We start from the raw sequence: 24,140 nt of genomic DNA on the forward strand, positions 1-24,140 counted from the left end.
AGTACTTGCATGTACGACTGAGGGAGAGGCTGAGAAGGGCACCGCCGGCGATGGGCCGCGGGAGATTTGGTTGGGGCGGAGCCGTGTTCGGCACCGGAGCAGGCCCCGTCGCCCATCTCCCACATCCCGCGAGTCGGTCAGGGTCCAGCCGCGTGAGGTAGCAGCACAGTCCAGGATATGTAGGTAGTGTATGATGGGTACACTAGTGTACGTCGAGCTCTGGGCCGGTCTCACATGCTCGCGCTGTGGCCGTCGTCGGCATGTGCGAGTCGTTGATATTTCGCGCCGTTGACTTGGTCTGAATCGAATGCTTGACATAGAAAATTGCACTTGATTGGCTGGACACGTGCAAACGAAGCCGGGCTTCCGGATCTCGCAGAGCCGGCCCCTGGACGGAGGTCTGTGTGAAGAGCGCCAACCTGACGGGACGCGCAAGTGATTGCGCAGCCAATCGTCAGCTGGCATGTAACTGCCACCACCCAAACAGCCGCAGCGGTACCTAAGGTATGATGCCCCGCACAGCCGCACTTGTATCAGAATGGACACCCCGACGTGGTTTCAACTTCTTGATGCGACTCGTGGCAGCCGACAGCGTTTAGCTGACCCTGCGTGTAGTTCCTTCCTTTCCGGCAACGACCACAGAGCCGTTTCCCCCATTCTCTTCACCCACGCACACTTGCTTTTGCGTATGTAATAGTGTAGAAGAATTCGCGCGCACCGTCGCAGCCGACCAAAATGCGTCCGACTTGGCGCGGGGCCAGTGGCGGCTGCACCAAATGAAGTGGGGCCTGGCTCCCCGAAACGGCGCCAAGGGGGGCCCTGTCTATGCGGCAACGATTGGGACCAGTCTCACAGCAGGCCGCGTCATTCTGCTGCATCCCGCAGACCAGGTACGGACAACTGCCAGGTCACTTCGGGAGTGACATAGCTCACCCGACGCATTGAGCGAGCGCCAGCCCCTTCGGCTTCGGGTTTGTGGCAGTTCACTCGAGCCAATGAATTCTCAGAAGTTCCCCTTGGTTGCTCTCGCGATGCTGCTGCCGTCATGACATGTGCGGTGAACCGCCGAGGGCCTGGACCGATGGTCTTCGGCCTCCAAACACAACCACTGGATTCATTCGGACTGGGACGCTGCCGAGAGCACTGGCGCCGACTCGATGGACATGACTGAGGTACGGAGTACACTACATACCTACGTTCAACAACCAATACCTTACATACGGTACCCAGAAACATCTGACGTGTATGTACACTACAAGTGTGGAGTGTAAACTAAAACGAGGCGTGGCGGTTCTCGGTCTTCGGGCTCTGCGCCCCTGGTCCGTGGATCCGGGTGCGCAAGCCGCACGCATGCCATGTGCCCCCAACATTCGACATGTCCGGAGCACAGAGCCCTTTGTCGTCGTCTTCTCTTCAACATCTTCCTCCCCCCACCCTCTTTACACTTTGATTCCCTTTGTTCCCGTCCTCGACCTGCTCGTTTCCGCAAGACTTCGACCTCAGACTTACCCGTTCGAGTCAGGCGTCGTCCGAAAGCATCCGGTGGTATTCCATACTCCGCACCCGGCACATGTCATCAGCAGCTGCGCTGCAAAGTCTCGCCCAACATAGCCTCGATCATGTGCCGCAGCAGACGGCTTATATGACGAGTTTTGTTGCTCCCGTGCTCTCGGTGCTCCATGGGATAACTAGCACATTCCATCTACACCCTGCTGTGCCGGCGTAGCGCTCGTTTCTTGTGCAATCCCAAATATCTTGCCGCGGCCGGGAAGGAATGAAGTGGCACACGCTGTTGGCCATCGCGGCCTCTCTCTCGCTCTCACAGCCGGCGGATGGTCTATCAATAGGACGGAGGCAGGAGGGACTGAAGGTGCTAGGCCTGGAGACTCAGAGGCGGGCGCCTCGGAACCCGGTGCACAGAGACAGGCTAAGGAAACGGGGCGAGCTTCCGATAGGTCTGGACAATGAGGTACGGTATGCCTTGGAGAACGGGATCACAGTATCGGATACCGCTCCGCTAGAGCACGGCTGACCATTCCTAGGAAACACTCTACTTCATCAACGCGACCGTGGGCACCCCGGCCACGGCGCTGAGGTTACACCTCGACACGGGCAGCAGCGACATGTGGGTGAACACGCCCACCTCGGCTTACTGCTCGTCGAAAAGCAAGCCGTGCGCCTTCGCAGGCACCTACTCGGCCAACGCGTCCTCGACGAGCGAATACGTCGGCAGCTACTTCAATATCTCGTACGTCGACGGCTCGGGCGCAAGCGGCGACTACGTCTCGGACACGGTCACCATCGGCGGCCACAAGATCGACAGGCTGCAGTTCGGCGTCGGCTACCAGAGCACCAACGCGCAGGGCATCATGGGCATCGGCTACCCGCTCAACGAGGTCCAGGTCGGCCGCGCCGGCCTCCGCGCCTACAACAACCTCCCCGCCCAGCTGGTGGCCGACGGGGTGATCCAATCCAAGGCCTACAGCCTCTGGCTCAACGACCTCGACGCCAACACGGGCAGCATCCTCTTCGGCGGCGTCGACGCGGCCAAGTACACGCCCCCGCTGCTCTCACTGCCCGTCGAGCCCCAGTCGGGCGTCTACTCGGAATTCTTCATCACCCTCACGGGCCTCCAGCTCGGTAGCACCGCCATCGGCAGCGACCTCGCGCTGGCCGTGCTGCTGGACTCGGGCTCGTCGCTCACGTACCTGCCCGACTCGCTGGTGCAGTCCATCTACGCGGCCGTCGGCGCCGTGTACGACAGCGACGCGAACGCGGCGTACGTGCCGTGCGCGCTGGCGGACGACGCCTCGGCCGCGCCGCTCAACTTCACCTTCACGACGGCCACCATCTCGGTGGCCATGCGCGAGCTCGTGCTCGACCTGGTGACCTCTTCGGGCCAGCGGCCGACCTTCTCCAACGGCGCGGCCGCCTGCCTGTTCGGCATCGGCCCCGCCGGCTCCGGCGCCAGCGCCGGCGGCTCCGGCTCGAGCGCCGGCACCAGCGTGCTCGGCGACACCTTCCTCCGCTCCGCCTACGTCGTCTACGACCTCGACAACAACTACGTCTCGCTCGCCCCCACCCGCTTCAACTCGTCCGAGTCGCGCGTGCTCGAGATCGGCACCGGCACCGCCGCCGTCCCCGGCGCCACCAAGGTCCAGAACCCCGTCCGCGCCACCGAGGGCCTGCGCGGCAGCGGGAACGGCTCCTCCGCGCTTTCGGCTAGCGCCGCGGCGGCGGCAGGCCGGTGGGGGGGCGGTGGGTTCGGCCGCCGGAGGGTCGGCTGGGCTGTCGGCGTGGCGGTCGTTGCGGCCGCCGCCGTGGTGGGGTGGTGAGCATGATACGATGGATGAGTTCGGCCAGCTGGCGGGCAATCATTCGGGGGTTTTCGGCGGTTGGGGTATTGGATGCATGTCTTCTGCATTGGGACGGCGTTTTTCTGGCTTCGATTTTGGACAAGAGGCGACGGTCTTGGGTGGGTTTCAGCGCAGAACGGCGTTGGGTGACAATGGTAGTGGGGAGACTCGTGCCACATCATTCCTGGCAAGGGGTTGCATTTGGTTTTTGGATTCACTACCTTAGGTGGGCGGGATCTTGCGGAGATGGCGGTTGCATGTTCATTGGCATGTATCGAGGTTGGATAACTCTGCGACATTGGACAACAGAGTTGGGCGTTATACAACGCCGAAGTTGTTCGGCCCCTTTCTGATTGGTGTCTCAGGAGCATGCTGTGTGGACTGTGTCGGCGGAACTAAGGACATTTATCGTCACCGCAGCAAGGCCGGAAATAAACCCCTCGGTCTCCGTTGGCAGACTCACCTCCTCAGGCAAGGAGAGATTGAACAGCGCTCACTGCACAGTCCGCAGGATGTCCGCATGGCCGAAGGACCCACTCTTGACTGGTGGTTTCGGACACGGATTCCGTCCAGAGCTACGGATCTTCCGTACAAGGGCTGGCCTTTCCGAGGGCGGCCACATACTCAGCACGGTGATAACGGACTTTTCGGCCCCGACAAGAGCCCGTCCTCGTCCTGGTCCGTGGACCTCATCTCATCCTGGGCTATGCTGAGGGGATGCCCAACACTAGCCGTGGTTGAGGGAGCCCCAGCGAGGGAGACCTGACGGCATCATGTTAGTCCATCGGGGACCAAGAAGGGCCCGTCACCAGGCTGCCAATATGAATATATATAACATGGTCGTGTCAAGGGAGGTCGAGCTCCGATGGCTCTGCTCGGCAGTTTCATCCACAGGCCCGTCAACGGTCCTCGCAGTGCCTCAAAATTCAGACCGCCGTCCGCGTCCTCCTCCAAGAGATTCCGCGTTGCGCCCAACCGAAGTGAAACATGGCCCAGCGATACGCCAAAGACCAGCCTGCGGGGTTTTCCAACCGCATCGAGCGCGTTGCCGTCGTTGGGGTACGTTGTCTGGGCGGCAGCCATTGACTGTCTGCAACAGTCAGCTAACACGGGCTCCGTTTCGTCTAGGCCGGCGGTCAGCTTGGAAAATACTTCGCCCAGGAGCTGGTCAAGACTGGCCGGCACACCGTGACGGCGCTGACCCGCCGGGGGAGCACGAATAAGCTCGCCGACGGAGTCAAGGCCGTCCCGGTCGATTACGATGACGAGCAATCCCTCGTGGACGCTCTGAAGAACCAGCAATTTCTCGTCATCACGCTGCCCGTCACAACCCCCCCGGACACGCAATCGAAGCTCGTGCGGGCCGCCGCCGCCGCGGGGGTCCGCTACATCATGCCGAACTACTACGGCTCGGACATAGCCAACGAGAAACTCTTTCAGGGCGACCGCTTGAGCTTGAGCCTCAACCCGGCCCGGTTCTGCGGCGAGATCGAGGCGACGGGGGTCTCATCGTGGACGGTCCTGGTCTGCGGGCTGTGGTACGAATACAGCCTCATCCTCGGCCCCATGTGCCTCGGCTTCGACCACGCGCAGAAGAAGATGACCTTCTACGACGACGGCAACACCAAGATCAAAATGACTACGTTCGAGCAGTGTGGCCGCGCCGTCGCCGGCCTGGTCAGCCTCAAGGAGCTGCCCGACGACGAGAACGACACCAGCCCGACCGTGAGCAGCTGGCGCAACAAGCCGCTGTACGTGTCCAGCTTCCTGGTCAGCCAGCGCGACATGTTCGAGAGCTGGAAGCGCGCGACCGGCGAGACAGACGCCGACTGGACCATCGAGCACGAACCCAGCGAGGAGCGCCACCGCAGGGGGCTGGCGCTGAGTCGGGAGAGCGCAGACCCTCTGACGGTCCGCATGGGTCTCGCGCTGGCCTCCTTCGCCCGGATATTCTTCCCCGACGGCCACGGCGCGTACGAGACCACCCGCGGCCTGGCCAACGACGCGCTCGGCTTGCCGAAGGAGGACCTGGACGAGCGCACCAGAGTGGCCAAGAAGATGCTGGACGAAGGATACCAGCAGTGGGTGATTTCCAGGCTGCAGAGCGCGAACGATCAGAGCGAGCTCGCCGAGGCTGCGAAGAAGCAGAAGTAAGCGGAGGGAAACAGGAAGCAGTGAGAAGAAGCACCATTGGATGTCGGGCGGTTTGAGTAAAAAGATAGCGAGGTGTAGAAATGTCAGTATAACGCCTTTAGATGCCATCTTCGCATTTTCACCGCGCCCTCTTCCCACAATGTTGAGAAGACTAAATGACCTTCATGTTCGCTGCGGCCAAGAGTGAGGAGGAATGAATGCTGCGTGTGTGCAGAGCAGGCAACAATCGCTCGATTGGAGCGCTCAAGCGCCCGTGACCTCGACTTGCAGGGGTGTTCGGGTACCTACCAGGTAGGCACCCGGGGTCTGTTTGCACGAACCCTGGATTCCAGGCACCTTTCCGCCCAGGCACTCGAAGCTACACACCAAGTACAAAAGCTCCACATCGCCAACGGCTGGGTGTTTCTTGCATTCTTTTCAGCAATCCCATCACAACATCAGTACGAGCATTGAAAATGTCGCTGGCAAGAGGGAAGACCGCCACCTCCGCAACCAAAGGCTTGCTGGACAAGGACGTGGAACTTCCCAAAGGCCCGCAGGACTCGGTCTCGGCGCTGCGCTGGTCGCCGGTGGCTGATCACTTGGCGGTCGCGTCGTGGGATGGCAGGGTCTACATTTATGATGCGACGAACTCGACCTCAACCGACACCATCAAGGGTGTCGCCGCCTTCACCGCCGGCGCGCCCTGTCTCGACTGCGATTTCAGCAAGGTAAGTCCGACGTGATGTCTCTAACCCCGCAGCTCCCGACCGATCGATCGAGGAGGAACATCTATCTCTTTATGGTGAAGGAACCAACATGAATGGTTCCAACAGGCAAGTGTGCAGAGACTACCCTGGAATGTCCTGAGCACACGAACTAACCCGAGCGACAGGACGGAACAATGGCCGCCGGCGCTGCGGCCGACAAGAAGATCCACGTCATGCACCTCCAGTCGGGCCAGACCCTGACACTCGAGGGTCACACTGCGCCCGTCCGTGCTGTGCGCTTCGTCGACGTCCCCTCCGCCAACGCGCCCATCATCGCCTCGGGCTCTTGGGACAAGACGGTGCGCTACTGGGACCTTCGCCAGCCTCAGCCCGTCGCCACGCTTCAGCTCCCGGAGCGTGTCTACGCCATGGACGCCGCCGGCCCGCACCTCGTTGCTGTTGCCGCGGACCACCACCTCCATTTCGCCAACCTCCACACCAACCCGGTTCAGGTGTGGAAATCGCTCAAGTCACCGCTCTCCGCCCAGACTCGCTGCGTCTCGCTCTGCGCGGGGGGCACCCGTTGGGCAGTTGGCAGCATTGAGGGCCGAGTTGCGGCCCAAGTCGTTGAGGAGAAAGACAAGAGGTAGGTTTCCTGCAGCATCGCCATCGCGCCCTTTCTCACTCGGTCAGCCCGGCTAACCGTGCAATGACAGCCTTGCCTCTCTCACATTCAAGTGCCACCGCGAACCGTCGCCCACGACCAAGAACCAAACCGACGTCTACGCTGTCAACGCCATCTGCTACTCTCCCAGCCACAAGGACGTGGTCGCCACGGCCGGGTCCGATTCCAATTGTGTCATCTGGGATGTCCACACCCGCACTCGCCTGCGTACCTTGCCCAAGGCCAGCGGGCCCATCACGGCTCTCTCATTCAATCGCGACGGGTTCACGCTGGCCTTCGCGGCCGGCTACGATTGGTCGAAGGGGTACATGCACCACAAGCCGGGGACGGAGAAGATTGTCCTGCATCGCTTTGCGGAGGCTCTGAAGTAGGGAGGAGGGTTAGGTTGTGCTGAATCGGTAAATGTATTTCTGCGGAGGATTCAGGGGACATGGTATTCTGAGCCAGGTGGGTTCGGGGACCCAGCCTGGCGGGGGAGGATGAGGAGCATAAACTGCTCGACGAGAGGATAAACTGCTCTACGAACGGCCTCGGGTACTTGATGAGGAGGGCGCTGATATTTGTTGTGGGATTCGCAAGGACCTGTCGAGAAGGGAGGAAGATGGGGCGTTCTGGGAGGATGACATAGCGTCTTCGACGCTTCTACTGCTGAGATTGGAGGTGATGGTTATGTGAGCATGCTGCGCACAGCTTGGGATGATCCAGATTGGTACTGAGTGGGTTGGCATGCACAGTTGGTCTCTTATTTGCCAGTATGGCTATAGGCGGTATGGCTGGGATGAGCAAGCACAACAATATACATTATGGGTCCCCGACTCCTTTTTCCCGTTCATGAAATGCTACCTAGTATGGCATCTTCTGCTTGCGAAAATTGCCTCGTTTCTTAGTTGAGCCCTTTGAATCGTGGCACTTCCAGCATTCCATTGTGCACAACTGTAAATTCTTGAACATTACATATCTTTACAGTGAAGAGAACACCTTGATCCGACGTCAATTCTCTCACAGACCATCACAAGATATCTCCAGATCAGGCCTGTTTTACAACCGTTGCCAAAGCCGAGTAGAAAGATAACTGCATCTCGGAACTCACTCTCATCATGTCAGCACATCGACCTGCTGTGGCAGCACAAATACAATATCTTGAGACCCAGCCCAACCTCCCACCATAAAATAGTGCGAGCACATTCCTGTCACACTCATACAGGCAGGCATGTTGAACCATGTCTAAATCAAGACTCCTTCGAGCGACCAGTTGTACAAATTCTTTCCGTTCCGCCTCTATTCTGCTCCACAAGAGTCATCAGTTTCTCATTGTCCATCTACCTCACCAGCAAACCCCTCGCATGACCCATATGTCCATCCATTCACCCAACCCCCCAACCCCAAACCCCTTCATCATCTCTCACCCCCAAACCAGCATGCCCATTCATCATCACATCCTCGACACAGTCTCAGTCAGGGCAAGAACATAAGAATTCCAGAATTGTATTTCTTTCTATGATCTTGCAGTTCGCTCACCATTCATTCCCCTTGAAAAACCCCGCTACCAACTCCATCAACTCAACCCAACCCATCGCATCGCAAACGCAACACACAAGAACCGCAAACCCGGCAAACCCCATCCCAGCGCCAAATGGTACATGTATCTCAACACATGTACGCAGCGATCTTTTCTTCTCTTCTCTCCTCTTGAAGAGAACAGGAAGAAGAAAAATAGTAAAAAAAAATGAAAAAAATCCACGCCCAAAGCATGTAGCGCCATTTCCTGTTTTCTCTCTGGCAGACAGACCCAGCTGTTAACTAAACCTTTCCCGCCATGTGTTTGTTTGTCGAAATCAAATCCCCTCAAATCAGAAGACGCCCATCCGCACCCGCAGCCCAACCCAGCCTGACCCCAGCCCAACCTAACCCGGCCCGAACTGACCGCAGCAAAAATTAACAACGCAAGCCTTTTACAAATTAAGATAAATAAACAACACAGGCAAATAAAATAGACGAAATACGGTATGCTGGGGGGAAGGGGGGATTGTGTCGTCTTGTGTAAAAGTCGTTGTAGATGCTTGATGTCCCAAGCAGGGGTAACAACGGAGTGAGTGTAAGATAAGTAGCAAAAATAACTCCCCTGGTGCAAAGAAAGCAGAGCAACAAGAAGGAGACGATGGTGTATGTGGTGTATCGAGGGAGAACCCGGAAAATAGAAAAAAAAATGAGAATGTAAACCCCCATGACCTTCTCTGAGAACCCCCCAACAACCAAAGGCAATCGTAGCCATATCGTCATGATAACCATGATACCAGTGTAGTTCCCCTGGAAGAAAACACCCCGAAAGCAAAACCCCGCTGCGTTGTTGTACTTGCTGCTCATGGTGAATTAAAACGTTGTACTGGATTAACCCGAGAAAGAGACTTTGCGGGTTGTAAACGTGAAGCGAAGCCGCGGACTAGAAAGATCGCGGCAAATTTCTAGTTTCTTAGTTGCGCCTGTCGGAGAATCACAGGTCTCCTCCTATCTGCGGCTGGGGACACGGTGTGGCGGGTTCTTGGCCTTTTTCAGGAGGTTGGCCACTGGCGTGGTCGGCAACCGGCTCAACGCCGTCTCCGTTGGCGTACGGGACGCTGCTCGACGGCGTGCTCAGTGGGCTGTTCGGGTCCATGGTCAGATTCGGAGTCGGCGCGGCCGAGCCGATATCGACCTGCAGACCGGGCGAGGCAGGGGAAGCCGCTGGCGGGGTGAGATTCTTCGTCACCTCCGCGATCACCCGCTCGATGGTCGTCATTTGCTTCCCTGCGCCGGGGGCCTTTCGGACGGACTGGAGATGGGCTTTCAGCTTCTGGAGGAGCGCCTCCTTGTGTTGGTCCACAGGCAGGGCAATCAGTTTTTCTACACGCCCGTCAGCATCCGGAGTAAAGCGAGATGGAAACACGGAACCAAGACTTACGGACGACATAGTTGCCATATTGATCCTTGGCCAACTGGAAGAGCGGGCAGTTGTCCTCCCCGTCAGCGACGAGGCGGTCCCAGATGGCCCGCTGCTCTTCCCGGGTGCCGAAGGCAATGCACTTTTCCACTACGTTGGACGCGCACTTGCTTTTCGACAGCGCCACGAGGTCGGCCATGACGACGTCAATGATCTTGGATCGGTCTTCGGCCCTCCCGTGGTGGAGAACATGTTGGATAACGTAGTTGCCGTACGGGTGTTTTATCAGCGTCTCAGCTGACTTGTGGAGCTCCTGTGTCACGGCAGCCTTGTCCGCTTCGGTCCCGTGCTCCAGGATCCTCTGGATGACCCGGCAGGCGTACTGCTGGGAAGCGAGCTCGCAGACACGGCCCTTGAATGCGCCTATGATGAAGCCAATGTGCTGGCGGGGGACCAGCGCGATGGCTTGCTGGACCACGTGGTTTCCGTGCGGGTCTGTGGCTACCTTCACGACATCCGCCTCCAGCTCCTTCACCAGTTCGGCTTGCTGCTCAACCAGCACATTCTCCAGAGCCTACTTAGATGTCAGCCTTCGCATGGGGCAGGGCAGGGCTGGTTTGCATGATCGCTGACCTTCTGGACCACGCGGCAGGCGTACATCTGCATTGACAGATCCATAACCTTGCCCTTCATGGCTCTGAGAAGCACCTTTTTCTGGATCTGATCGCCGTGCTCAAAGAACTTCTGTATCACGTAATTGCCAAACAGGTCCTTCATCAGCGGGACGGCATTTGGCTCGATCTCTCGGAAAACCTGGTCCTTCTCATCGCCGTTGGCGGACTCGAGTTTCTCTTGGATGAAGCGGGAACCGCTTTGGTCGCTGCTGAACTCGACAACATGGCCCGCGATATCCTGCACCACGTCAGTCAATGCTCGCATGGCCCGTCGTATACGGCTGTTTTACCTTGAGCCCCCAGTGCTTAACCGAAGACTTGGGGCCGTACTTGTATTCGTGCAGAAGCGCACTCCTGAAAGCCTTCCCCGGGTCGTCGGGTCTGGCAGGAACGATTGCGACTCCTGCAGCGGAGACGGGGTAATGAGGCACGGACATGCAAGGATCCAGCATGTGAGCCGAGTGAGCCAGGTCGCCAAACGGAGGGAAGAGCTGGCCGGCATAGGCTTGATAGCTCGGACCATAGAATGGGGCGCCCGGGAAGAAAGGGGTTGGCGACTGGAAGAGATGGTGCGCGAGGGCTCGCCGGTCGACGTCAGAACCACTCATCCTCGGATCCCGCGAAGCGGGTCTCGACCATGCATCCGGGTTCTGTTGCGGGCTGCTTGTAAGCCCCCTGGGGCTGTTCAATGCGCCGTTGGCGCGGTAGGTACTTCCCGCGGGCGAACTCCGGTCCACGATCGAGCCTCGTTTCTCGAATTCCGGGCCATTCGCATACGCGTCGTACGGCTGGCCGCCGCCTCCCCACGGTTGCGGCCCCGGGTTGAACTCAAAGTGTTGTGTTTGGGTTCCGTTGCCGTAGGCCGGACCGTTGGATGTGTTGTGCGCAGGCCCGTTGGTCCGACCACCGCCCAGCCCCAGCCTAAGGAGGGATCCGGCCAGTAGCTCCTCATCCGGATGCGGCGCAGGAGTTGGTTCCAAGCTCAGCGAGTTGTAGAGCGAACCTGGAAGGGACGGCCGTTGGGAGTGCGCAGAGCGATCCGCGGGGAGATCAGAACCCGAATCGCCCAACGGATTCGTCTGGCCGAGCAACTCTGGCGCGGCGTGGCTGGAGACGGAGTTGCGCGAAGGATGGCCTACGGGAGAGGTCATGAAGGACAACTCCTGCAGCCGTGTATGGGACGATAGGAGTCCTGACCGCCTGTGTTCGGGCTCCTGCCTCGCAGGCCGGCCGAGCATGCCAAGATTTTCCAGACCCACGTCGTACTGTTGCGCCAGAGAAGATGAACCCTGAAATGCAGCGGTCATGGAATCGATTGCAGTTAATGAGTTCTGTTTCGGGCCGAGGAGACTTCGGGGGATGCCCGTCGCCGGGGCTGTAGAGTATGTTGAATTTCCGTCGCGAACGGAGGCATCTGACCGGTTTCTCGGAGAACTGCTGGCTGGGAGAGTGCGTGACTGCGTGGTATCTGTCAAATTCCAAACGCCCGATCCGCTACCCCACGGATCGGCTCCGGACATGGTCACGAGAGCATCGGAACTTGAAGGACCAGAGACAAGTCCTTTGTTGGAGCCTGAATAACCAGCAGACCCTGACGCTTCAGCTCGCGACTGCGCTTCGGGCGCCGACGGGCCTCTGGGTGCCGCCACGTCTCTGCCCCTAACCACGCCTCCGAGGCCGCTGGTGTTCCATGTCCCAGGTGATGAATACGTGAAGGAGTTGGTGAGGCTCTGTAGTGGCCTGTCGTTCCCGTTTGGGATGGACGATAGCCCAGGGAAGTTGGAAAACCGACTGTGTCGTGACTGGTCCTTGATCCCAAGGTTAGCTAGTCCTGTATTGCGAGGTGCGGAAGCGGCGCGAGCAACGGCGACTGCTCCCCATGCGGCGCTGCGGGTGCCAGCCAGCAGAAGTCTCGTATGCAATATCAACGCTTTGCAAAAAAGCAACCGCCTACCGTGTTCGACATGGTGCGAAGCGAGCTTGTATGCCGATATTGTAATATATGGCTTTGTCGAAGGTGTATGGAGGTCGGCACGGCAGCCTGCCCGACCGGGATTATGGGTTCGAAAGGTGTCGCTGGAATGTCGAGCGCGACGCGGGCAATGTGCGGCGCTGCCGAGCGTGCCCGGCCTTGATTCTATAAGGTAGGTATTGGAAACGACGGCGGTGCGAGCTTCGCGGAAACTATAAGACGGTCGAAGCGAGGTCAGGACGTATGAGCCAAGAGGTCGGGAAGCGGTGGCAGTGGTGGGGTGGGAGGGAGGATTGTGGTAAGGCTGATGATGCATCCCACACTGCGAAACCACTTGAAGGGAGGGCCCGGCTTATTCGATAACTATCCCGTGCTGCTGAGAGGTGCCCCATCAGCCATCGGCGGGCCGGGGAGCAGGCGCTGACGGTGCTGGGAGGCTGGGTGCATGACATAAAGGTAGTTAAACAGTACCGTTATGGCATGCAAGCAAACCAAAAAACACAGGGATCGAATTACCTGCCCACAAGCACATGCCTCTCGCAGTACCCCCAGAGCAGACGGACAACCTGGAAGGGAACAGGGTGAGAAAGAAGTCGGGCGCCGCTCGGCGAAGCTGCGGGCAAGCAAGACCTAGGATAGGTATGAAGTAGAGACACGACAAAAGGAAAGGAAAAAAAAGGCAGACAGAACAGAGGAAAGGCCAGACATACGGTACCGGAGAGCTGCGAGGCCGTGACGAGGTAGTATGAATGGATGCCCAGATCTTGCGTGTCTCCACTCTCGGGGGCAGCCTAGCCAAGGGATGGGGTGTCTTTGCAGTGCTCTCGAAGCGACGCAGGAGTCGGCTTGAGGGTGTGGAGGTGGAGGAAGAGGGGCACTTGTCCCTCGAGATGGAAGTCGCGACAAGGGGGGGGGCAGGAGCTGAGGTCGCTAAGGCAGGGCAGGCGGGGCGAGAGCACACGACAAAGAGAATTGGAGGCAGCTGCCTACCTGGCCAAACCGGGACAGATGATTCAAGGTTGCCTTATCCGTACTCGGAAAGGGCAGGGCTCTCTCCCACAGCAGCAGGGCTTTTCTCGGGTGCCGGGGTGCGCTCAGGTCCAGCTGTTTGGTTCGAACTTCTCGGGGGGATCCAGCAAACGGGTCCCAAAAAAGCCGTTTTTTTGTGGGGGATTTTGGAGCCGGCGTCTCAACCTTGGAAGTCTGTGCCTTTTTTTAGGGACCCGCGTTGCCTTCAAGGACCAGGGGAAGAGGAGCCGGATGCGGCGCTCTGGCACAGGGACTTGCTGCACGCCTCGATACCACACGCAGCACAACCTTACCTTGACTTCGGACGAGACCCAGCCCGATCCAGCAACTGCCTGTGACAACCCCAACCTGAATGTTCCTCCTGTGAGGTTAGGGCTTCATTCGACTCCGCGTGACCGCCCTCGTTAACCTCTCCGTCACATGCGTCCTCGCAAATTTTTGCTGGCGGATCGCGTCAAGCCAAGCCGATTGTTGCAACTCGGGGCCGGAGCTGGAAATTTGACGTCGTTGTTGCGAAATCGTGGTTCAGGTATCAAATGGCGAGGTGGGCTGTGCAGTTGCGGCGGCCATGCGAAACAGCACTTGCTTGTGGATGAATGCGATCTTCCCCACACCCACTGCCGATCGATTGTCGCTGCCGTTCACGAGCGGCTGATGTCGAGGGATGCGGTGGCAGAAAAGTTCGGCGTTCGCTGGCGTCCCGTCAGGAAACGTTTTGGGATTCGAAATCTGCCTTGACGAAAGAGATTGGAGATCCCGAAGGGTCTGGGTTGCGCGGGAGGCTCCGGCGCCGAGAAGGCTTTTGGTGGTAATCCGTACAGGCCGTGGCAACGGTGCAACAAACTTGCCTGTTGGTACTGCACGCAGAAGCGTTGGTTGCACAGGCTCAGGTAATTTCTCGTCCAGGGCACCACTAGCACGACACTAGGACGAAATCCTGCGTTGGTTGCTGTGACCTGTGCGCCGAAACACCACCCGGTTCCGCTCGGGAACTCCTTTTTCTTCTGTGTTTCCCGTCGACTGGCGCTGAAGACGGCGCTCAGAAGGACCCCGGGAGCGGTTGGCTCTTCCTTCCAATGCGCGATGGATCGCTTCGCCGGCTGGGCGGTGTTGGAGGTCCAACTCGGGTAAGATCGAGCGGAGTGGGATCGGCGATTCGAGGCACTGAGCAGGGGACTGTGCCGCTGCGCGTCTTTCCCCTGTTGTTTGTGAGCTAGTTAACGAATAAGCAGTCCAACGCACGGAGGAGGGAGGGTGAAGGAGGCATTCGCCCATAACACTGTCAGAGTCGCCAACACCTACGAAGTATGTACCGGCGGCAACCGGCGTCGCCAACCGCTGCGTTTCCGGCCAACTTGGTGGTCAAACTGAGAAGTCCGTAACAGCAAAACAAGACAAGAACCCGGCGACGTGAGCGCGGACAAAATGAATTTGTAGCAGCGCAGAACCAGGGATGCCGTATGTACAATCCCATACATACAATTGGGTTGTTAGCCCAGAGCAGAATAGGGCATGTCCACGGCCAAGGGGGCCTCGTCTGTAGTTATTGTATGCAATGATCCTGTCTCTCACGACGCCCTATTCGCCAAGGAGAGGGCAAGGGCTCGTGTGTCTACGATGGTATGGCATGCATCCATCCACACGCGGCAGCCGGGCTAACTGATGCATGCCGCACAGTCCAGGATAGTGAAACGGGACTCGCCGGCAGGCGTACCTAGACAGACGGGTTTACGGAAACAGGGCAAAATCTGGCGCCAGATAACGCAATACCGAGTAAGTGCAACCACGCACCGTAGTACCCTTCTTCCTGCCGATCGGTAATACCCATTGGCATGAAAGCGATGAGGGCTGCCTGGCACTCGTTGTATTGGAGTGCGACCCCATGCGGCAAGGGATGCCATCGAGCGTGGCTATCTCTCCCCGTCGAGGAAGAGCCGCGTGCCCGCGGCGACCACGGAGGAATGCCCTTCATTTCCTCTGCTGTGCCGGGCCGAGAATGTCGAGCGGGGATCAACACAAATGTCTCGAAGGACAGCCATCGCCTCTTCCCTCCCCCTGTTGGATCTCGATGCGCCGCTGCACTTGGTGAAGCAGCTGGATCCGGGGTAGACCAGGTCGGCTTCCGCCTTGTGCCACCTGCCCGATATCTCGACTCAGTCGGTCAGCATGTCTAATCGGTTTCAGAACCCAGTGCAGCCCACTCGCTGTGCCACCCTGCTGCCTCTGTTTCTGGGGGCCGCTTCTGTGTTTACACTATGTGCAGTTATGTGCATCATGATCCCAACACGGTCGGTAAGTCGTTGCACAGCCACTCGATGCCAAACGTCCCCTGTATGCGGTGTGTCCTGTCTTCTGTGCTTATAAACGCCGCACTCAAGTTTACTTCTCACGCTCTTGGCGCGGCCTGCCTTACCAAGCCAAAGCTATCCCTACTGTGCGAGCCTCATACGAGCGTTGCTACCATGGTAGGGACGTTCATGTCTTGGCAGGCTCCGATTTGCGGCCTTGTTTCAGGAGAAGGAGAGCTGGGCGACAGCCGGGAAATCGCAGGAAATCGCCAGCATTGAATCTCGTGCATCTGGTGTGGTGCCGCTGGGAAGACAGCTCGACGGTGTGCTGGATGACGACAACTGGAAGGCGACTAGGTTGTTCGGCCAGCAGGGAGGCACCGGTCAAGGATTTTGACCGTCACCATTCGGGCTCTTGACGGACACGCAGACGGAAAGACGGCGTGGGGGCATGACTCCAAATCTCGCACCTCGACGGACTGCATCATGGCCTAGCCCGTACTTCACAGCCATGGACAGCTTCGTGGTCACTTCCGAGCAAGGTGACGGAGCTGTCGTCCTCGGCGAGTACAAACGCTGCTTGTTGGCCAGCGACGTGTCGGCCGGTCGTTGTTGTGGACGGTGAGGTAGGCTTGCACCCATTGGGATGGCGCCAGGACGAGACACAGACGGCCGGATGGAGCACCGAAACGTCGTTGTGCTCGCTTGCCATACCGCCCTTAATTTCGCGCCCGCTGGTATCTCCCCAACGGTGTCCTGCTGTACCCGTCACTTGAGGCAGAATCACTGATCTGTGAGACGACAGCCGTCGCTATCTCAGAGCCCGACGACGCCATCCCCAAACATGGAGGGAGGGTCGTGGCAGACGCCTGTATCCGTACCCGGCAGGCAAAGAACGGCGGGAGAGCACGCGGCCAGATCGCGGTTGGAGTACAGCTTTCGCTGAAGTCTCCAGTGCAGCAGCGGAGAGGATCCTGGGATGATCAGTGCCTATGCCCTCGCCCATGGCGGAAACGATACACCAGCGCCTGCTCCGATACTTGCAGGGTCACCTCGATGTCATATCTGTGTCAGACAGCGCGTGCGTATGCCTCCCAAATCCGGTCTCAGCGCGGAGGTAAAGCAACATCCGTGGTGTCTCCAACGAGCGGATGGTCGATGCTGACGGGCAGGACGGCTCTAACGCGCCCCCTTGAGCAAGTCGCCACCTGGTTAAGGCAAGGAAGGCAAGGTAGCTTTCCGCACGAGCAGGCAACACAGGAAGCCCGTTCTGTAAGCTTTTGGAGCCATGTCAACAGAGTCAGGCAGCAGGCCGTTCGAGAAGCAGCTCCCCTCACGATGAATGGGTGCGCAGAGCTGGTTGCCGACTTTCTGTGTAGTGACCAAGTACGGTAGGTTTCAGTGAGATTCGAGGGTTCGACCACCTTCCTCAGTCACATATTCCGTACTTATCGCGCCAGCGATTGCCGCCGATGCAGTGCGTGGTGTGGGTGCCACGGTACCCTGACGGTCAGCGGAGTGAAAGGGGAGACCATGCCGAGCGGCAAGGCAGCGAATCTCGGAATTCCTTACTCTGTACACGGCTGAAGGAGGGGACCACACCAGGCCAGCAAGTGAGACAAGGAGATGAGGTTGTCAACGAGCAAGTTGGGCGACTCTCTTTGGCCGCATCTCGTCACAATGCGCAGCGATAGCTGCCTTCACCAAAATGATGAGATGTGGATGTTTCTCCGTGATGGCCACTTGGCTTGCTCGTGGATTCCACGAGTTGCTTGGTCTAGGCCACAGGGCCTGGAAGAGCCAAGTTCAGCAACTCGCCGACAGGGACCTTGCTGGGCGGTTGTCAAATTGGGACCCACCCTCATGGTCGCGTAGTGGCGCCCTGATTGGTTGGGTTGTTGAATTGGATGGGACCATTCATCCCAATTCAGTGAAAGTCGCTTGCGAGGGTAGCGCTTGTGTGCTCGCTCCCCTGACGAGGCGGTGGGCGCTGGGCGGTACGATTCCGTACTTGGGCAAGACCTCGCCAGCTTTGGTCTGCGCCGCTGCTCCTCCTCACCTCCTCTTTTTCCCATCTCACCATCTCGCCGGCGTCACGGTTCAGGGACTGCGTCCGTCGTTCTTTCTGTCACTCCTTCGTCCTCGCTAACGTTGGGAATCGACTTCACTCTTTTTAGTCGATTTCCGTTCCATCCTTTGATCGATGCAATCCCCTGAGCCGCGCGCGAGATTCTCCGGGGCTCATACATAGTCGTGCGTTGCATCCTTTCTGTGTTCGCCGTGCAGTTGCCGCGTATCTCGCTCTGGACCGGGACTGACAATGAGATGCAGATTCCGAGGTTCAGCGGTCCATACACAATCATTTGGCAATTGCATACTGGGCAAAGCGACTTCCCTTCGAGCGGAACCCACACATTCATTTTCCACCATGGACTCGTTTACCAAACTCATCGCTCGGGGCAGCGACCAGACCAGCGACAACAGCTCCGTCGTCAACCTCTTGATCGTCCTTCTCGTCCTCGTCTTCTTCGGTCTCCTGTCCTTCGCGCTCTTCGTCCTGCTGCGGCGGATGCGCAGGAAGAAGCAAATGATGAAGGAGACCCTGCCGCAATACCAGGAAGTCAAGCGGACAGGCAACCACCGCCGCCTCACCATCCAGACGGGCAACGGCCACGGACGGTCCAGTGTGATCGTCGTGAACGGTGGCGGCCAGCCCATGCTCGCAAACCCCCACTCGCCCCCTCACTCCCCCGACAACGTTCCCGAGATCCACATCACCTTCCCCGACGAGCAGGACGAGCATGGCCGGCGGAAGAGCGGTCGCGTCGTCGTCGTCAGAGTCGGCGAGACTACCATCGGCCTCGAGCCCCTGCCCGAGGAGCAGCTCCCGGCCTACGAGAAGGAGAGCAGCACACAATTTTACGCCATCGACATGGACAAGATCGGCGGGTTAAAGGAGAAGGAGTTCCGCTAAGCCGCATCGAGCCAAGCACTGGGAGAGATCCCAGTGATTCTTGCGGACAGTACGGCCTCCGTCCGGCAGACGAGCGAATTGGCCATCGTTACGATCTTCATGGGCGTGCGGAGTTGCAACGAACGGACAGGGAAACGAAAAGAGATACCACCATACACGCGCCGGCCACCAATTTACTATTTTCTAATTCCGTGTGCACCTGGCGCCCCGCCCCGGCATTCCAAGATGAGGAGGGGAGGGCTTCTGATTTTGGAAGCAAAACCGGGGAGCACAGAGGGACGGGCTTTTCCCGCGCGCGGGCCTTCCCCTGGTGCTGTAAAACCGGCCGCGCGGGTTCGATCGCGGACGCTTCTGCGTGCGGGGTTGGGGCGACCAGGGCACAGCGATATATACGACTGGGACGAGTTGACCGACAATGTCGGGTGGGCTTGTGGCATATTTGTACCGACATATTCTCATATTGTATAATTATTATTCGAAGCCTTGCTGTCTGCTGGGCGCTGCCATTCATTCCTTGCTACATCCATGTTGGTGTACGGCCGAAGGTCCTGGAGTCTGTCCTTTCTTGTTGCCCACCGCCAGCGCGAACGCCTCGAATCTGCTCAGCCGAATGATCAAGAGGCGGAAAACATCTCGACGATTCTTGCCCACGGACGAGAATGGGCGCCGAGAGCTAACGAGACAGCGAGCTGAACGCCGGGAGAACCTGAGTTGAAGGCGTTAGGCCCGACCAAATCAAGCCGGTCCATCCTGGGTCCGGAGTTCGCTTCAGCGAGACACAGCAAAAACATTAGCAGTACATAGTTAATGAGAAATAAGCGCGCTTTGCCTCGGAGATTACACTACCTGACATATGCCCGTATCTTCCCCTGGAAACCTTCCCCTTCCCCTGGAACTCGTGTAAGGGTTAGGGTTGTGCTGTCACCCTGCTAATGACGGTGGAGATGCCTTCGATGTGTCTGGAGCTCCCAGAAATTCCCGACGTCGAACCCTTCAGATAACCATTCGACCTCATCTGAAATGGCGCATTCTCCTTCCCTTCCGTAATTCGAGTCTAAACAGTACAAGACTTCATCAATGGGACTGGGAGATTGTCCGTGAGGCAGACCCAACACCTCTTTTTACTCCTCCCCTCTTTCAACATTCAATCGTCCTTCCTTCTTTCCTTTCTGTCCTTCTGCCATCCGCTCGTTTGTCCCATGTACCCTCTTCCGTGATACCCCTTTTCCACTTCCCACACCTCCACCATGCCGCCGCCGCAACCAGCCCCGAAAAAGGCCGCCCAGCCGCTGCCCGACTACAAGACCATCGCCGCGCAGTTCGCCGCCGCCAAGCGCGCCAAGGAACAAGCTGAGAATGCCGCAGACGCACCCCAAAAGAAGAAGCCGGCGCCGTCCAGACAAGATCGGAAGCAGGAACGAGAGCAGGAACAAGAACAAAAAGAGAAGCGAACCCTCGCGGAAGCAGCAGCGCCCGACCACCACCCCCGCCGCCGCCGCGCCCGCCTCGACGCGGCGCGCAAGCGCGCCTACCTCGCCCGCTGGGCGTGGACCGCCGGCTTCTGGGTCTGGCTGCTGTGCGTGCACGCCGCCGGCATCGCCTACTTCACGAGCGGCTTCCTGCTGACGCGCCTGGTGCTGGAGGAGAAGTCGGCGTGCGGGGCGCCGCCGACGGCGCTGGCGGATGCGGGTGCAGGTGCGGGTGCGCAGCGGGCCGGCTCGGGCTCGGCTTCTTTGCTCGGGTCCGGGGTTGGAGCTGGAGCCAGAGTCGCCGGGAAGGCGGCGGCGGCGGCGGGGGGTGTTGTGGATCTGCTGCCGCCGTGGGAGGGCAAGGGAACGGTTGATGGGGGTTGTTGGCATCCGCGGACGTTTGAGCGCGCGGTAGTGGTGGTGATTGATGCGCTGCGGTATGACTTTACCGTGCCGGTGGGGGACGGGGAGCCGTTTCATGATGCGTTTCCGTTCATGTGGGAGACGGCGGTGAGGGAGCCGGCCAGGGCGTTCCTGAGGCCGTTCATTGCGGATCCGCCGACGTCGACGCTACAGCGACTGAAAGGGCTGACCACCGGGACGCTGCCGACGTTTGTGGACGTGGGCAGCAGCTTTTCGGGCACGGCGATCGACGAGGATAATCTGCTAATGCAGCTGCGGGATGCCGGCAAGAGGATTGTGCATCTTGGGGACGATACGTGGGAGGCGCTCTTCCCGGAGTATTTCGAGGGGAACCTGAGCAGGGCGTACGACAGCTTCAATGTCTGGGATCTGCACACGGTTGATAACGGGGTTATTGAGCACATATTCCCGCTGATGGGCAGGAAGGACGAATGGGATCTCCTCATAGGACACTGCCTAGGCGTGGATCACGCCGGCCACCGCTACGGACCGAATCACCCGGAAATGACCAAGAAGCTGCGGCAGATGGACGCGTTCATCCGGGACCTGGCGGCCACCATCGACGACAAGACAGTTCTGGTCGTGATGGGTGATCACGGCATGGACGGCAAGGGTGACCACGGCGGCGAGAGCGACGACGAGGTCGAGGCCGCCCTGTGGATGTACTCGCCGAAAGGCATCTTTGGCAGGACCGAGCCGGAACATGTAACGCCCCCGGCTACCGCCAAGACCCGGCCCGTCAACCAGATCGATCTTGTTCCCACGCTGGCGCTGTTGCTAGGCATTCCCATCCCCTTCAATAACCTGGGACGACCCATCGAAGAGGCTTTTGCCGGGCCTGCGGGCAATTCCTGGGCCAACTTGGCTGCCGCTGAGAGGGTGACAGCGGCTGGTATCAAACGGTATCAGGCATCGTACTACGCTGCCCGTGGGATCGAGCAGTCTTCCGGGCCTGGGTCTCCCAGCGAGCTCTGGGTCAAAGCCGAAGGTCTTGTTGGCAAGGGCAAGAAGCAAGACTGGCGCGCGATCTTCTCGGCCTTTGCTGCGTACCAAGCAGAGACGTTGCACAGGTGCAAGGGTCTGTGGGCGAGATTCGACCTGAAGAACATGGGCCTCGGCATGGCCATCATGGCGCTTGGCCTCATTACCCTCCTCGTCTACGTCTCCAAGGGAGATGATGACGATGTCATTGATGACGAAGAGCTTGATCTCGCGGAACAGAGCCTGGAGCTGCAGGGCATCGAGGCTGACGCCGAATCCATTCCCGTTGATACCCTCGACAAGCGTCTGGTCCGTGCTGCCGTTATTGGTGCTCTACCTGGCCTTATTGGCGGTGTTGTCTCCTCATCCGTCTCAGGGGCTGGCGACTGGTACCGCGGTGCTGGAATTGCCGCCCTGACAAGCATCGCGGCCGTCCTGGCGTCCATGTATGAGGCCCAAGAGACCTTGTTGAAGCTCCTTCCAAGAACGATGTGGGGATGGATGGCCGTCATTTTCACCGTCAGCCAGTCTGTTGGCTTCGCGTCCAACTCGTATACCATTTGGGAGGACTCGATACTCCTCTTCTTCATCACAACCTTCGGCGTCGTCAGTGCCCTTTCGGCGCTCAGGCTGCCTTCGCGAACCGACCGCTACCTGGCCATCTACCACTCGGTCGTCTTCGTCCTGCTCGGGCGCGTCGCCTCCTTCTCCAAGCTTTGCCGCGAGGAGCAGATGCCCTACTGCGTCTCGACCTACTACGCCTCCGCCACGTCCTCGACCTCTGCCCCGTGGCAGTTGGCCATCCCCTTCCTCGTCTCGCTCGTCCTCCCGTCCGTCCTCAAGGCCTACCTGCAACCAACTCGGTCCTACGAGGGTCTCGCCCCGACTTGGATCGGCTACGTTTTCCGCACCGGCCTTTTCATGTCCGCGCTCTACTGGCTCCTCGACGCCGCCGACAACGGCAACTGGATCCCAGGCCTCCCCGACAAAACCCTCAAAACCATCAGCGTCGTCACGGCCCAGATCGTCCTGGGCCTGGCCTTCGTGGCCGGCACCACCGCATTCATCTGGGCACCGCCCTGCGTCTCCGTCATCACGTCAGCCAGCCGCTCCACGCCGTCCAAGGCGCAGGTTGCCATCCTCGGCTACGCCAACGCCCACGGCGCGCGCTACCTCCTGCTCCCGCTCAACCTCTTCGCCGCCTGCATGCTGCTCTCCAAGCCGATGGGCGCCGGCGCGCTGGCGCTCATGGCGTGGCAGGTGCTCTCCCTGCTCGAGATCCTCGACCACCTGGGGCTGCCGACCTCGCCGATCGGGCCGGTCATGCTCGCCGTGCTCGGCACCTTCCACTTCTTCACGACCGGCCACCAGGCCGTGCTGAGCACGATCCAGTGGGACGCCGCCTTCATCCCGCTCTTCGCCGTCCGCTACCCCTACAGCCCGCTGCTCGTGGGCCTCAACACCTTCGCCGGCCCCGTGCTCGCCGCCGCCGCCGCCCCGCTGCTCGCCCTCTGGAAGGCCGGCCCCCGCCGCAAGGGCCTGCTCGACGCCATCAGCCGCGCCCTCGGCGCCTTCGTCGCCTACTTCGCCGCCGAGAGCCTCGCCACCATGGCCTGGGCCGGCCACCTCCGCCGCCACCTGATGCTGTACCGCGTGTTCGGGCCGCGCTTCATGACCGCCGCCGTGGTGCTGCTGGTCGTCGACGTCGTCGGCCTGGTTGTGGCGCTGGCCGGCGTGCGGTGTAACACGGTCGCGGTGGGAGATGTTTTCGGGTGGGCCGAGTGAATTATTTGGTATAATACTGGTGTCTCGTTGTATACACACTGCAAGTTTGGGCTTAGAGCCCGGGAGAGGCGCGTCGAGAAAGGAAGGAAGACAAGACGGACGAAGACAAGATTTAGCCTGGTGTTGGCCGGTTTTGAGTCTCAGTTGCAGACTCCATGTACAGAACATCGCGTATCAGGGACGTAGATTAGCCGTTGGGTATTACAATGCCTAAATCTGTTGGCAATGACACACTTATGATTACCTCCGTGAATACTATTCTACCGTGGCCACAACAATGTGGAAGAGGGTTCGGCAAATAAACAGATCATCAAACTTCCTGTACATTCAACGTCAAGTCGCCTAGGGTGACCGATGCTGGGTCTAATGCCTCGTTGCTAGTTAGGGCACCACGGAACCAATCGTATTACACCGCATGGTCTATGGTCCTCTCTGAAGACATTGCCCAACCCCGAGCCAGTCTGAAACCCACTTCACGCGCGCACTGCTTAGTGAAGGCAGACCCTTTCCCTGGCTAGGAACGTCGCATCTTGTTGAAGATGTAGCTCGCAGCCCCATGCTGACCGACCCATCCCGACCAATTTCCCCACATCAACACCAAACCCAATGTCTAAGACTTTTTCATCCCCTAAACGCCGAGTTGAGAATGGCGACACCCCCTTTCCCGATTTATGCTATGCTGTTGAAAACCCGGATTTTTCCCTTGACCACCAACGCCGAGTTGAGAATGGCGCGCTTGGGGTA

At 59.1% G+C, this 24,140-nt stretch overlaps 7 protein-coding genes across 7 annotated transcripts; 5 read left to right on the forward strand and 2 right to left on the reverse strand.

Moving 5' to 3' along the window:
* Positions 1-1,433: 1,433 nt before the first annotated feature.
* THITE_2155501 (uncharacterized protein) lies at positions 1,434-3,506 on the forward strand (the record flags this gene model as incomplete). Its single annotated transcript, XM_003655212.1, has 3 exons — positions 1,434-1,969; positions 2,043-3,247; positions 3,461-3,506. The coding sequence occupies exons 1-3, from the start codon at positions 1,775-1,777 to the stop codon at positions 3,504-3,506; spliced, it is 1,446 nt and encodes a 481-aa protein (XP_003655260.1). The 5' UTR covers positions 1,434-1,774.
* Positions 3,507-4,343: 837 nt separating this feature from the next.
* Positions 4,344-5,510, forward strand: THITE_43037 (uncharacterized protein; the record flags this gene model as incomplete). The annotated part of the gene is made up of 2 exons (XM_003655213.1): positions 4,344-4,415; positions 4,485-5,510. The coding sequence occupies 2 exons, from the start codon at positions 4,344-4,346 to the stop codon at positions 5,508-5,510; spliced, it is 1,098 nt and encodes a 365-aa protein (XP_003655261.1).
* Positions 5,511-5,965: 455 nt separating this feature from the next.
* Positions 5,966-7,692, forward strand: THITE_2151251 (uncharacterized protein; the record flags this gene model as incomplete). The annotated part of the gene is made up of 3 exons (XM_003655214.1): positions 5,966-6,220; positions 6,385-6,845; positions 6,916-7,692. The coding sequence occupies 3 exons, from the start codon at positions 5,966-5,968 to the stop codon at positions 7,253-7,255; spliced, it is 1,056 nt and encodes a 351-aa protein (XP_003655262.1). The 3' UTR covers positions 7,256-7,692.
* Positions 7,693-9,265: 1,573 nt separating this feature from the next.
* Positions 9,266-12,948, reverse strand: THITE_2118754 (uncharacterized protein). The gene is made up of 6 exons (XM_003655215.1): positions 12,919-12,948; positions 12,430-12,659; positions 10,766-12,283; positions 10,435-10,713; positions 9,823-10,375; positions 9,266-9,764 (listed from the first exon to the last, which is right to left on the reverse strand). The coding sequence occupies exons 2-6, from the start codon at positions 12,439-12,441 to the stop codon at positions 9,376-9,378; spliced, it is 2,751 nt and encodes a 916-aa protein (XP_003655263.1). The 5' UTR covers positions 12,442-12,659; positions 12,919-12,948; the 3' UTR covers positions 9,266-9,375.
* A 1,169-nt stretch (positions 12,949-14,117) lies between these two features.
* THITE_2130617 (uncharacterized protein) lies at positions 14,118-15,448 on the reverse strand (the record flags this gene model as incomplete). The annotated part of the gene is made up of 3 exons (XM_003655216.1): positions 14,118-14,689; positions 15,152-15,190; positions 15,268-15,448. 3 exons carry the CDS (start codon positions 15,446-15,448, stop codon positions 14,118-14,120), a joined length of 792 nt encoding a protein of 263 aa, XP_003655264.1.
* A 2,286-nt stretch (positions 15,449-17,734) lies between these two features.
* THITE_2118761 (uncharacterized protein) lies at positions 17,735-19,611 on the forward strand. Its single transcript, XM_003655217.1, has one exon. The coding sequence runs from the start codon at positions 18,193-18,195 to the stop codon at positions 18,736-18,738; it is 546 nt and encodes a 181-aa protein (XP_003655265.1). The 5' UTR covers positions 17,735-18,192; the 3' UTR covers positions 18,739-19,611.
* Positions 19,612-19,709: 98 nt separating this feature from the next.
* Positions 19,710-23,674, forward strand: THITE_2118762 (uncharacterized protein). Its single transcript, XM_003655218.1, has one exon. It carries the CDS (start codon positions 19,986-19,988, stop codon positions 23,394-23,396), a length of 3,411 nt encoding a protein of 1,136 aa, XP_003655266.1. The 5' UTR covers positions 19,710-19,985; the 3' UTR covers positions 23,397-23,674.
* Positions 23,675-24,140: the final 466 nt, after the last annotated feature.

The sequence above is a fragment of the Thermothielavioides terrestris genome, chromosome 4 (genome assembly GCF_000226115.1).
Source record: "Thermothielavioides terrestris NRRL 8126 chromosome 4, complete sequence".
In the NCBI taxonomy this organism is placed as follows: domain Eukaryota; kingdom Fungi; phylum Ascomycota; class Sordariomycetes; order Sordariales; family Chaetomiaceae; genus Thermothielavioides; species Thermothielavioides terrestris.

Excerpts from the sequence above, each read along its gene's own strand:
- THITE_2118754 (XM_003655215.1), bottom strand. Across the intron at positions 10,376-10,434 it reads CCTGCCGCGTGGTCCAGAAG|GCTCTGGAGAATGTGCTGGT; the intron begins GTCAGCGATCAT and ends ACATCTAAGTAG. Across the intron at positions 9,765-9,822 it reads ATATGGCAACTATGTCGTCC|AAAAACTGATTGCCCTGCCT; the intron begins GTAAGTCTTGGT and ends ACGGGCGTGTAG.
- THITE_2118761 (XM_003655217.1), top strand. The coding sequence starts at position 18,193 with ATGGACTCGTTTACCAAACTCATCGCTCGGGGCAGCGACCAGACCAGC.
- THITE_2118762 (XM_003655218.1), top strand. The coding sequence starts at position 19,986 with ATGCCGCCGCCGCAACCAGCCCCGAAAAAGGCCGCCCAGCCGCTGCCC.